This window comes from Geotrypetes seraphini, chromosome 1, assembly GCF_902459505.1.
Source record: "Geotrypetes seraphini chromosome 1, aGeoSer1.1, whole genome shotgun sequence".
Lineage (NCBI taxonomy): Eukaryota > Metazoa > Chordata > Amphibia > Gymnophiona > Dermophiidae > Geotrypetes > Geotrypetes seraphini.
Window position 1 is genome coordinate 179597279 of NC_047084.1, and position 13600 is coordinate 179610878.

Consider the following 13600-nt stretch of genomic DNA (forward strand, 5'->3'; position numbering starts at 1 on the left):
AGGGCAAATATTGATCTGATCATAGAAACATAGAAATTGACGGCAGATAAGGGCCACGGCCCATCCAGTCTGCCCACCCTAATGACCCTCCCCTGCCTTTACTTTGCGAATAGATCCCACGTGTCGATCCCATTTGGCCTTAAAATCAGGCACACTGCTAGCCTCAATCACCTGAAGTGGAAGACCATTCCAGCGATCAACCACCCTTTCGGTGAAAAAGAACTTCCTGGTGTCACTACGCAGTTTCCCGCCTCTGATTTTCCACGGATGCCCTCTTGTTGCCATGGGACCCCTGAAAAAGAAGATATCCTCCTCTGCATCGATGTGGCCCGTGAGATACTTGAACGTCTCGATCATGTCTCCCCTCTCTCTGCGCTCCTCGAGCGAGTATAGCTGTAATTTATCTAACCGTTCTTCGTACGGGAGATCCTTCAGTCCCGAGACCATCCTGGTGGCCATTCTCTGGACCGATTCCAGCCTCAGCACATCCTTACAGTAATGCGGCCTCCAGAATTGCACACAGTATTCCAGGTGGGGTCTCACCATGGATCTATACAGAGGCATAATGACTTCAGGCTTACGGCTGACAAAACCCCTGCATATGCAACCTATGATTTGTCTTGCCTTGGAAGAAGCTTGCTCCACTTGATTGGCAGCCTTCATGTCCTCACTGACGATCACCCCTAAGTCCCGTTCTGCTACCGTTCTTGTTAGGATCTCGCCATTAAGGGTATAAGTCCTGCATGGATTTTGGGTACCCAGGTGCATAACTTTGCATTTTTTGGCATTGAAGCTGAGCTGCCATGTCTTAGACCAGTTCTCTAGTAAGAGTAGATCGTGCATCATATTGCCGGGCATTGAATTTTTATCTATTGTGCTTTTGCCCACTACATTGCTTAGTTTGGCGTCATCGACAAATAATGTTATCTTACCTCGGAGCCCTTCTGCCACCCCGCTGCGGAACCTGAGCTCCCTTCAGTTATTCCGCAAACAACTGAAAACCTGGCTTTTCAGCAAATTGTAGCTCTATCCTTCCCCCCTTTCTCTCCCCCCTTCTACACATAAGTTCATGTAATTCTTTTTCTTCTTCTCTACCCACTATTTTAAGTTCTTTTAAACCGTGTCGAGCTCCATTCTCTTGGAGATGATGCGGTATATAAACTTAAGGTTTAGATTAGATTAGATTAGATATTGAATAGTATCGGGCCCAAGACAGAGCCCTGGGGCACCCCGCTGATCACCTCCGTCATTGCAGAGGGAGTGCCGTTCACCATTACCCTTTGAACCCTACCACTAAGCCAGTTCCCAACCCACTTCGTCAATGTGTCGCCCAATCCTATGGAACTCATCTTGTTTAGCAACCTGCGATGAGGTACGCTATCAAATGCCTTGCTAAAGTCCAGGTATACGATGTCCAGGGACTCTCCAACATCTAACTTCCCCGTCACCCAGTCAAAGAAGCTGATCAGGTTGGATTGGCAGGATCTCCCCTTAGTAAATCCATGTTGAAGGGGATCAACATGGATTTACTATCAATCCATAATTGGGATCAGGGTGGATAAAAAAATAAATTTTTTTCTTTAAATTCTTTATTGATTTTTAATCATAAACAGCGTCATACAAATGAAAGAACAGAAGGTATTACATACGTTACACCAATATCCTTATAGGTAACATAAATATCATTCAATAATTTCAATTTCTTATATATAACAATATCAAAATATATCTTAATATTTGATACAAATGAAGAATAAAGTTACCCAACTATCACTATCAATATTTATTCCCCATCATCCAACCCCCCCCCCCCACCTTGGATGTGTAAAAATAAATGCACCTAAGGTAAGTTATGATAAATATACATTAATATATTTTTCTATTTTTACAAATTTATTCAACGGGCTCCAAACTTTATTAAAAACTTCACTATAACCCTTACATTCTGCGATAATTCGTTCATATCTGTATGTTGTGCACACATTCACCCACCAAAAAGTATAATTTATTCTATCATGGGTTTTTCAATTACTGGTATTCAGTTGAATGGCTATTCCTGTTAGGATCATAAATAGACGACTCTTATATTTACCCAGAGTCTAATCACTCACAAATACCAACTCAAATCCACCAGTTCTCAGACTATGGCCAATTGGCCACTGCTCCTCAAGGCAGGATGGCAGGATGATATGATTTCAGGCCACTGCAAATGCTAAATATTACCAACAGCAAGCGTGTGAAGATCTTCAGACCATAAGTACTTAACCATTAACCTTCCCCCTTACTGAAGGCATATTAAGAAATGCAGAGAGCAGAAATCCAGTGGCCAATGGACAAATTTCTACCATAAACCACTAGGAACCAACGCAGAAAGCTACTGTGGGCTGTAGTGCATAGTTAATAAGCAGTTTACCTGCTCATTAATGGCCATTGTATGTAAAAATGTTGCTGTACAGTAAGTTAACTTCCACAGTAGGCTTCAATGCAAACATATTAAAGCGCCTAATAAAGAACAATGTAGAGCTGTGTGCTGATGTTTTCCACAGGAGCACAATGCCAGAAATTTACCACTAGGTCTTGACACAATGTTGAAAGCCCCTGCAGTCTGCATAGCATCTATCTCCGCCTCCCCCAACCATAAAAACACTGCCACAAGTCCTGCCGATTCGGAGAGGAGGTCCTCTCTCCCTATTTAAGACCAGTGTGAGCCGCGGAACGCGGCCCACAGATGCGTGCCTAAGGCCGCGTGTCCGAAGGGGCGTGACCAAAGGGGCAAGTCCTGCCCCTTTGAAGCCCCTTCGAAGCCACGAGGAGTGAGGAGCATTTCAGTGAAATATCATGGGAAAACGGAAAGCTAAGATCATATCTTCTTCTTTGAACGTGATTGGACCGATGGATCGTCATCTTTCCGTTTTAACTGGGACTCCTACAGAAGGTAGGTTTGAAATTCGATCCCAATCTGCTTCTATCTCTTCTGGCGAACCCACGCCTCCACCTCAGCCTCTTACAGCATTAAAGGAGAAGGCGGACTCTGTTTCTATATTAGGGTCAGAGCCAGCCTCTCCATTACTTTAAGAACTGGACACTAAAAATGTATCTGAGGGGGAACAATCTTTTACGGTATCTCCTGTCTCAATGCCTATTGGTCCTATTTCTAGGCCTGAGATAGGTAATAAACAAATTACGTTGCAAGATGTCTGGACTGTTGTAAATAGAATTGAGAACTCATTACAGGGCACTGTAGTTCAACTTTGTCAGTTTTCCTCAGAAATAACAAAGAAGGTGGCTGACCATGATTCTCAATTGGCAACTATGGGCAAGAAATTGGATAAAATAGAAACATCTGTTGTTGCAATACAATCAAGTGCTATATCTCATATTAAGGATAATACTATATTACATCTTCAGTTGGAAAAAATGGAAAATAGTATGAGATCTAGAAACCTTAGGTTTTTGAATTTTCCTATTTCCCATTTTCTCTCCCCATTAGAACTACTAAAAATGTATTTTAAAGATATACTTTCCTATACAGGTTTAGAAAAGTTTTCTCCAGATAATCTTTATTATTTGCCTACTACCGGTAGGTAGTATTAAAAAGATATCAGTAGAAGAAGGGGGGGAAGATCAATTAGTATCTCCTGATAGTTTAAATATTTCCCAATTTCTTGAATCATCAAAAGATTATATAGCCAAGAGAGCAACATTATTAGTCACCTTTATGACTGAAATAGAGAAACAAGATATACTTAAATTGTATTTTCTGAACAAAAATGCCCTGTTCTGTGGTCAACAGATAAATATCTTTCCAGATGTCTCTAGACAGACACAGTACAGGAGGAAGCAATTCCTGCAACTCAAGGCGAGAACCTTGGGTGTGGGTGCATCATTTTTTCTTAAGTTTCCCTGCAAATGTTTAGTGACTTTTCAGAACACTAGATATATATTTTTAGACCCAGCTCATTTAGAGAATTTTCTTGTAGATAAACCTAAATTGGATATATTACCTGTTACTAATGCAGAAGCTGAGAAGGAATGAATATAGAGATTTATTGCCTGGTGTTATAATTTATTGAATATTGATGTTTAGTTTCTTATATTATTTCTGGAGGATAAAACTGCGATAGGATTAGTCAACCCCCAATAATGTGGGCTTGCCAATGTCTGTATTTTAATTTGAATTATTTTCTTTATATTTTGTATTTTTTGCTTGAGTTTGTTATGATATAACAATAAAAATTTATAAATTAAAAAAAAAAAATATCTCCCTGGCATCTGGTAGAGCACCCATAGGTCCCTCAGACCCCTGAACCTTAATGATACAGGATTCGTACACGCTCAACTCCTGCCTCCTTCTTTGAAAATGGCAATGCTTGACCACACCATGATGCACGAAGTAGGGTTGGTCTGCCATATAAGAGCATTTTCCTTTATTTGGTAGTGTGGGCAGAGTCTACCAAATAAGGGGAAAAATTCCCTTATATGATAGCAGGGTTGGGGTGAGTCTAAGCCTTTTGGATTCCCTGGGCCACAATGGCCGAAAAAAAATTTTCTGGGGCCGCACAAATGCTGCAGCAAGACAGAGGAGGGAGCCAGCAAGACGGTAAGCACCCGGGGGCAGCAGAGGAAAACACTGCATCGCCCTTGACCGGGGCCACACAAAATACTTCACGGGGCCGCAGATTGGACACTCCTGGTCTAAGTGCATCACAGTATGCACTGGGTGGAGTCCAGCAATGCCATTTTCAAAGATAGCAGCATCAAGGCAGGAGCAAGTGAGCACTGCCCCTGCCTCATAAAGGTATGGGGGTCTGGAGAGTCTAAGAAAGGGGTCAGGGAATTGGAGAGGTTCATTAAACACTAGGGACATATTTTAAACATCTGGGGGAGGGAAAGTGATTGGTTTGGGTTTAGGAGGGGGTCTGTTTGTCGAATATTGGGTTTGAGAAGTTGGTTTTGGGGGGGGGGGGCGATACAGATGCATAGAATATGTAAACCACTTTGCTGTTCCACAGAAAGGTGGTATATCAAGTCCATGACCCTTTTTTAAATGTCATCTTACCTGTCAGTGTGTGAGCCAAATCAACATTATAACAACAGTAAAGGCAACATTGTGTAATGAGCTGCAGATCACTGCCACAATTTTAATCTGGCAGTAATTGGCATGCTTATTGTTTACAACGTTCTATGGCATTTCCAGATTAATAATTTTGTGGTAGAAGCCACATATACGCTGGCTATACTTTGCTGCTTTAGCCCTTGAATTCTGTAATAGATACACAATAGAAAGCATGAAAAGAAAATCTAGTTTAGTGTCTGTCTTAGCCAACACTTGAAAAGAGCAAACCAGTTACTTCAAAAATAAAAAAAACCTGCCTCAATTTAAGTCTTACTTTCTTGTCCCTCTGTTTCATTTTCAGAGTCTTCTGCTCCAGTGAATAACCTAATTCTTCAGCAGTCCGGGTTAGTTTTTTATCAAGCTCTTTCAAAAGGGCCTGTTTCTTTTTATCTGTCAATTCCTTACGTTTTCTAGACAAGAACTGCCTAAAATAGATAAGAAGAGAATCAAGAAGTGCAAAAAGTTCACTCTGCTGACAGCTCCAGGGAGCTTGTGGTGATCATCTAGAAGGGATCTACTGCTAATGTCAAAACCTGTCAGCATCACTAAGGAAAGGGTCAGTAGTATGTGCAGCTTAAACATATATATATATATATATAATCAGAAAACTAAACATTCACATCAGCCAAGTGATGCCTGCAAGTATGAACCACTAACTTTCATAAATATGGTGCAAGAGTAAAAAAATATATAGACTACCAAAGCAAATGTATGGCCACCACACATTTTCATTCCTATAGATGCACACTGAACTTATCTGCTTTAAAAGGTTATGTAATCAGAGCATTTATCAGATTTGACAAAGTGGGAACTGTTCTTGTTTTAAAAAGAGGAAGTGAATGCTCAGTACCCCAACACTGCAGTGCCACACTTATGAAAGACCAATGGATTCAGTCCAACGTCACAGCAACTGTGCTGTATAGGAGATCCCCTATGGGAGGGGCATTAGGCGCCTCCCACCCACCTTAACAGCAGTCCCTATTGGAGCTTAATTCACAAATGGTATATAACAGGATATTTATAATAGAGCTGAAAATTGTTCTTATGGAAAAATTAATCCACCCATGGTCTTAGTTTATAAGACTTTATTACAGTCATATTTATTCAATATTCTTTGAGGTTAGTTAATTGTTAATAATTTTCTTTCTTTCTATCTCATCAGACCTCAGGGCCAATTTTACAGCCACTAACAGCCTGTTTTACAAAGCTGTGCTAGTGGCTACTGCGTGACAACAGCCCCATATCCCTTTAAATCTCTATGGGCTTTGGGGCCGTTACTGCGCAGCAGCCGTTAGTGCAGCTTTGTAAAACAGGCCCTAAGTAATCAGCACCAACTTTTTCATCAGTCTATGGATCTAGTCAATGGCTTTTAAATTTCAAGGGAAAATAAATATTAACGGAACTAAAAACCTTACTTGACAGCAGCAAATAAATTGTCTCCAACTTGAAAAATTGTGCAGCCTTTTTTCACTTCATTTGCACCAACAAAGACAGGCAGTTCATCAGGACAGTCCCTGTAAATAAGCTACATAGTAAGCAATCAGGAGCCTCCAAGCAAAAAAACTACAGAACCTCCAAAGTCTAGTCAGATTCTGATAGGGTTCTTTTGTTATGTCTACATTTTTACTCTCCTTCCGTCCCTTAACACCTCCCAAAAATTCACCCACTCCCCCAATGTGCTCTTGAACCTATCCATAGCTATATATAGTCATGTGAAAAAATTAGGTCACCCCATGAAATATTTAGTTCTTTCTTAAGAAATGTTCACATATTGATGTCAAATCTTTTTTTAAATTTATCTCTGGAAAAGAAAGTGATGTAATTGCAGGTAAAACAACAAAAATATTCCTCGTTTTACAAATGAAAGAAAAGATAGCCACAAAAATGTGTATTCTAACTGAGGAAGGGAATCCCTGGACGCCAGCACCCGAAGCGGATTCCCCTTCACGACGGCCGGCCGCATCAACTTCGTGTCTGGAGCAGAATGAGCATTTTTTCCATTTAAAAGTGCTCTTTGCGCAATTGGTGACCTAGCTAAGGAAAGCAATTTATTGATAAAACAAAAGCAAAGCAATAATTTTCTGGATTGGCATGCTTCTCAAGTTCTCTTTATTCAGGCAAATTACAAACAGCACAGACATGCTCCATGGTTCAGTACTGATGAACTGGATAGCATATCAGGTGGCAGCAGGTCAGGCAAAAACCAAGAGTCAGGGCAGGTAAACATTATGGTTGGAGCCAACAGAAGCAGCAGGGAACATTAAACAGGACTGGTGTCAGGTCAAAAGCGCGCCGGGACAAAGGCGCGCCCAGACAATTGAGCGCAGTGCGCGCCGCCGCGCCGCTCTAAATTACTGTTTTTAGCGCTCTGACCGGGGGGCGTGGGGGGGGAACCCCCCCACTTTACTTAATAGACATTGCGCCGTGTTGTGGGGGCGTTGTGGAGGGTGTGGGGGGTTGTAACCCCCACATTTTACTGAAAACTTCACTTTTTCCTGTTTTTAGGGAAAAAGTTCAGTTTACAGTAAAATGTGGAGGGTTACAACCCCCCAAACCCCCCATAACGCCGACGCGATGTCTATTAAGTAAACTAGGGGGGTTCCCCAACAAAACCCCCCGGAGCCCCTAAAAACTGTAATTTAGAGCGGTGCGGCGGCGCGCGCTGCGCTCAATTGTCGGCGCGCACTTTTGTCTTTTGCGCCGTTGTCTATGAACCAACAGGACCAGTTCCTGCAGCAAGCAAGAGTTTCTATTATGCAAACAGTCTCTAAACACACTCCCTCCCACAAAAACCCGGATTCTGTTCCAGACCAAGAGAATTTGAACTGCAAACAATATACTGTAGTATAACTTTCAGTAGCGACAAGCTTTATGCGGCTTACCTGAAATACCCAAGATGATACTGTGTCTTACTGTCTCCAACAATAAGGGTCTGAAACTCTGGAGGGTCATAGAAAAATCTCCAGTGGAGGTTATAGTTCAACTGGGATGCATTTTTTGCTGTTTTGTACTTTCCAGAGAGGATATCATAGGGACCAACCAGTTGAAGTCCCAGACTTGAATTCAGTGCATCTGCAAACCAGAGGAAAACCATGAATGTCAACAGAAGCCATTCTATCATGGAACACTAATAGTAGGAAGTCAGAAGTGCATACCCATTTTCAGCAGATGCACTGCCGATGGGAAAACAGTCAGTGAACTGGACGAAGTAAGTCCCCTGGTAAAAGAGGGCATGTTTATGGACAGACACTAATAATTCAGCTTCAGAATGTGCATTCTGCCACTTCCAGAGTTGGGCTAGAATTAATAAGTGATGCTCAAATTTAGGCACTCTAAAAAAACCTGCTCCAAGTCTTCTAATAAACACAGAAAAACATATGCGTGAAGACTGTTTCAATAAACGATACTTGTATATTAAATACCTACTTGCATTTGGGTGGACAAATCAGTTAGGGAGAGACTCATGAAAATATTTTAAGAATCCACCAGGATTTTCCCCACAAAACTGTGCACCCTAAAGCAGTTATCTCTCACATCATTCATGCCCACTCCACAAGTGTATTTGCTTACAAAATCAATTACAAAATGTTTTTCTGTGTGAAGACTTCAAATATATATATTGCAAAAACACCCTACTTCTATGTTGGCACTCTAAAGTTCCATGCACTGGCTGCCCATTCAAAAACGTTGCTATATTTATTATTTATTGCGAGGCTGACATGAGTTTGGTTTATATTCGAGTATATACAGGTAAGTACTAACCCCAACACTTAGCAGAGGAATTTAGGGGGGGGAATGCGACATCACATATGCACTTATCTAACACTTCTTTAATCACCTGAATCACAGGTGCCTGCGGGGGGGGGGGGGGGGCTGTTAGCCTCAATTTCATCTGAGACCAACCACACAGGACCACTATTTTTATTGATGTTGGGATTAATCCATAGTTATTTCGCTTTAATTGCATAAGGTTATAAAGGGCCATCCATTTGGAAAACAGTTTAGCCTGGAAGAGGAGGCCTGACAAGGGTCTTAAAAGTGTAAGAAGCTGCCATTCTCATTAAGCAGTACAGTTTACACCAGGGGTGTCCAACCTTTTGGCTTCCCTGGGCCGCATTGGCTGGAAAAAAATGTTTCTGGGGCGCACAAACGTGTAAACGCTGCAGCAAGACAGAGGAAGGAGCCAGCAAGATGGTAAACACCCGGGGGCAGCAGAAGAAAACACTTCATCGCCCTTGACCGGGGCCGCACAAAATACTTCACAGGGCCGCAGGTTGGACACCCCTGGTTTACACCCTTATCTCTGAAGAGACTCTCTCCACAGCCAAGGCACATCATCAAGCTTTCCCTGTACATCCAAGATGAGCACTCCAATATCCCTGGAACATGTGCACAATCCCCACCACTTCCCAAAACACTGTACCAAGTGCTTCACTGTGGCTAGTTAAAAATCCAAACTCTTATTTCCCTAGGTCCTCCTAACCTTGGGCTTCCTGCTAGCAAAATTTGGGACATTAAAAATAAGCAGGCTTTGCTCTGGGCAAAGAAAAAAAAATATGATAGCTTGTACATCACACAAGAAGACAACTTTAGTGGAAGCCTCTTTGTCTCCACTGAACGCAAGGCTAGCGTTCAGAATGTAAAAAGTTACAAGGACAATTCTTATTCAACATACAAGAAACACATACTAAAATTTCTTTTTTTTGTAATAAATATAATCAAGGTAAAGATTCATATTGTAACCTACCACTGGGTTCTGTAGGACTGAGTTCAAGACAAAATTTCCAAAAATGAAAAAAGTCTTCAGGTAGGAGAAGTTTATAGAGACTCTGTGCCTCCTGTCGTAGACTGTCTGGCACATCTGCAAGTTCCAATCTCTTCTTCTTGGCATCTTTAGCCCCATTCTCACACTGCAAAAACACCAGAGTAATTTTGTAAGATTCAATGTTAAAATAAACAATAAAGGGCCAATAAAGCTATCAATCCACAGACCCCTAAACATATAAGTGAAACAAAACAACCATGGTCAGATGTATAAAAATAGGATATTGGGAAAGGAAGGGGCTTATGTCCTTCTACTTTTAGGCAAGTAACAAACCTATTTACTGCCAGTCTGAAAGTAAGCTGTGAGTATAATACCCTGATGGAAATGTTATAAAGAATCACAAGACTCTTTCGTGTCTAGTTTATACCACCTTCCAATCAGAACTCTATAAACGCTTCACATAGCAATACAAATTCCACAACTTTCTTTATTGTACAATCTCATCTCTCCATCCTTCATAGCCACTTTTTTACCTTCTGTTTCAGTGTCCGACTCTTCTTATGCCAAATTCTCACCCTACCACTTTCCTCTGATTCTATCTCCTTGGCCTTCAAAACATATCTTCACCACTACCACATGACCCCCCCCCCTATCCCCAAATAAATCCAAAACACTTAATATCTGACCATCTCCCTTCCCATTTACTTCCAATCAATTCAATGCCTGGTCTGCATCAGCTCCCTGAAGTTTGCCCAGTTATTCTATCCAAACTAAGAATACATTCCAGCTGTTAGCTATTGTGCAACAAGTTCCAATATTTCTTATCCAAGACAGAGCAGAACAAGAGAAGAAAATGAAAAGGAACTATCTTGAGTAGAAGATTCATAAGATCCCTACAGTCTCTTTCAACATTTCCTGGGTGGAATCACAATGTTCTGCAGTAACCTAATTAAACTAGCAATGCAAATGTGCTTATTGTCTGAACATCTAGTCTCCTAGGTCCCCCAAGTAGACTATAGTTTGGATTTGGTTATGTGAGCAGCTGGGCTTTTGATAAGCCTTAAGTAGACACAAGTTATGTAAAAACTAGAAACAGAAAGTCAGCAGCTTATTCTATTACGAACCCACCTGCTATTAGGACTTCTAACATGCCATTACTAAGAACTCGGCTATTCTTGACACAATGTTAACTGGGACGACAGATATGAGCTAGTGGTAGGTAGGTGTTTAAATATTTAAGCTACATTTTCTGCTATGTCTTCATTTTTAGCAACTAAGGGTCAATTAAAAAAAATAAAATAAAAAAGTTGATGATGGATTCTGAAGTTGGGCATTGCCAGGCATCCTCTTATCGATTAAGGCACCCCATACAGAATCTGGTCCTAAGTGGGGGAAGGGGTAAAACGCGGACCTCATGGATCTAAAACCGCAAGTCCTTAAAAATCTGAGGTCCGTGCATTGACAAGCACGCCTTTTAGCTTGTTTTACCCAGATCCTTATTCCACCGCTTTCCCTGAAGCTCAGGCCCCGGCTTTGCCTTCCCTAATGGCTAAGGAGGGAGGAGGCGCACCGTGGCTTTTGCTAATTAGCCCGATCGTCCCTTCCTCCAGATCTCTCCCTCCGCACTGATTCTGAGAGCCCCCGCGATATGACACTGGATGGCAAATAGCTGGATTTGGGTGGGGGAGGTTAAAAATGTGTACAAAGGTCTGCAGTGCATCTGGCCTCGCGGACCTCACGAATCTGAACTGCACAATGCACATCCTTAAAAATCTGAGGTCCGTGCCACTTTTAGTCTCTGGCTCTGACAGACCTCTATGACATTTTAGTCACTGACGGATCCTAATGCTTTTCGCTCCCTATGCGGAGACTAAAAGTGGCACAGACCTCAGGGCAAAAAGTTTTGCCGCTAGTCTCAGCATAGGGAGGGAAAAGCATTAGGATCCGTTAGAGCTAAAATGTCATAGAGGTCTGTCAGAGCCAGAAACTACAAGTGGCACGGACCTCAGATTTTTAAGGATGTGCGGTTTTAAATCCGCGAGGTCTGTAAGGTCCGTGTTTTACCCCTTCCCTCCTGAGCTTATCGCAAGCCTTCTTAAACACTATTACTATTTTGTCCTTCATTACTCAGCCTAGAAGTGTGTGCCATGCCTCTACTAATCTTTTGTGGGGGGAAAAATGGATTGTTCCTCATTAATATACAGGTAATTCAAATGTATGCAAATGTGCAAAGTACAACAATCACAAGATTTTTAATGAATCTCCTCCATGAGCTCAACATTTTTCAGACTATTACACATTGCCACTAAAAGAAAAAGTAATAAAAATTTCAAGAAAATAATACAAAGCCCAGCAAACTAGCCACCTCGAAAATGTCTGGTCCGCAGCACCCCACTACCATGCAAATTCAAGAAACTAAGGCAGAGGAGCACCTTTGACTACAAACACATCAAGGTAAAGGTAGAGAGAAATTAGATCAGGGGTGGGCAACTCCGGTCCTCGAGGGCCGGAATACAGTCGGGTTTTCAGGATTTCCTCAATGAATATGCATGAGATCTATTTGCACGCACTGCTTTCGATACATATTCATTGGGGGAAAAACTGAAAACCCGACTGGATTCCAGCCCTCGAGGACCGGAGTTGCCCACCCCTGAATTAGACCCTACGTTGCTACATCAACAAACTTCAATACACGGACTACTGAGGGGGACGCATCTAGTCGCGAGCAGTTGGCTGCTGTCACGTTCACGCGCCAAGCACCCTTAGCAGTTCTCTCGCTCTCTTCCAGTGCCGTGTGCGGCACAGCTCCCTCCTCCTGAAGCTCCCACGCTCGCGTTTTACCTTCAAGCTTGTCATTGCCGTTCATACAGGTTGCCTACGAGCTTTCCTTCTCCCGCGTCCAGCCCTCCACGAGGCTACTTCCTGTTTCCGATGGGCCGGAGGGGTGTGACAACGGGGGGGGGGGGAAAGGAAGGTTTCCGAGCAGGTCCTAAGGCCATCGGCTCAAAAACTGATACCGCCGCCGGTAACGCCAATGACAAGTCTCGAAAGTGGGCACGAGAGATGGAGAGATCCAAGATGGTGGAGGGAGTAGCTTGCTAACTCCGCCTTGCCTCTCACTGCCCTTGGAAATGTTGCTATCCCTGTCTGGAAGCTGCCTATAGAGAAGGTGCACGCCCCGTCTTAGTAAAATCCCTAAGGAGAAAACTGTCTCTCCCCCCATCCATCCAGGTCTTCCGTTGCTTTCACTTCTGGAATCGATGGAAGTAAAACCCGGATATCTCAACAGTACTATTCAATGAGAATCCTGGAGATCCTCCTGGTTTTACCTTGTTCCACCCTCGTCCAACATGGAACAGCGAACCTGGAAAGTTTATGCACGTTCTCAGACTAAATTTGTACACGCAAGACCTTTCAACCAGGGGTCCCCAAAGTCCCTCCTTGAGGGCCGAATCCAGTCGGGTTTTCAGGATTTCCCCAATGAATTGGCATGAGATCTAAGTGCATGCACTGCTTTCAACGTTCTGTAGCTTTGTTTTAAACGTTTGTGAATTTAAAAAGGAATTTTCCTTCGTAACCAGGTTGAAGATAATTTCATAATGCATGTGGAAATGGCTTTTATAAAGTTGGATGTATAATGCACATGTACAACTTGTCCAGGTTATCTGTCTTGACTAGATTGCAAGCTCTTCGGAGCATGGACTGTCTTTTCTCTGAGT

General features: G+C 42.4%; 1 protein-coding gene across 2 annotated transcripts in view; it reads right to left on the bottom strand.

Moving 5' to 3' along the window:
• The window catches only part of LOC117359484 (histone PARylation factor 1), a 32551-nt gene extending 19447 nt beyond the window's left edge, over nucleotides 1–13104 (bottom strand). Inside the window, exons 1-5 of one of the 2 annotated variants that reach the window (XM_033942357.1) lie at nucleotides 12723–13104; nucleotides 9864–10026; nucleotides 7999–8188; nucleotides 6532–6630; nucleotides 5391–5541 (exon numbers count right to left, since the gene is read on the bottom strand). In XM_033942357.1, the coding sequence (XP_033798248.1) occupies nucleotides 5391–5541; nucleotides 6532–6630; nucleotides 7999–8188; nucleotides 9864–10026; nucleotides 12723–12737 (618 nt within the window). In that variant the 5' untranslated portion in view covers nucleotides 12738–13104. Of the gene's footprint in view, nucleotides 1–5390; nucleotides 5542–6531; nucleotides 6631–7998; nucleotides 8189–8271; nucleotides 8334–9863; nucleotides 10027–12722 lie in introns of those variants that run through there. The other variant, XM_033942366.1, reaches the window with a different exon arrangement.
• Between the last annotated feature and the right edge of the window lie 496 nt (nucleotides 13105–13600).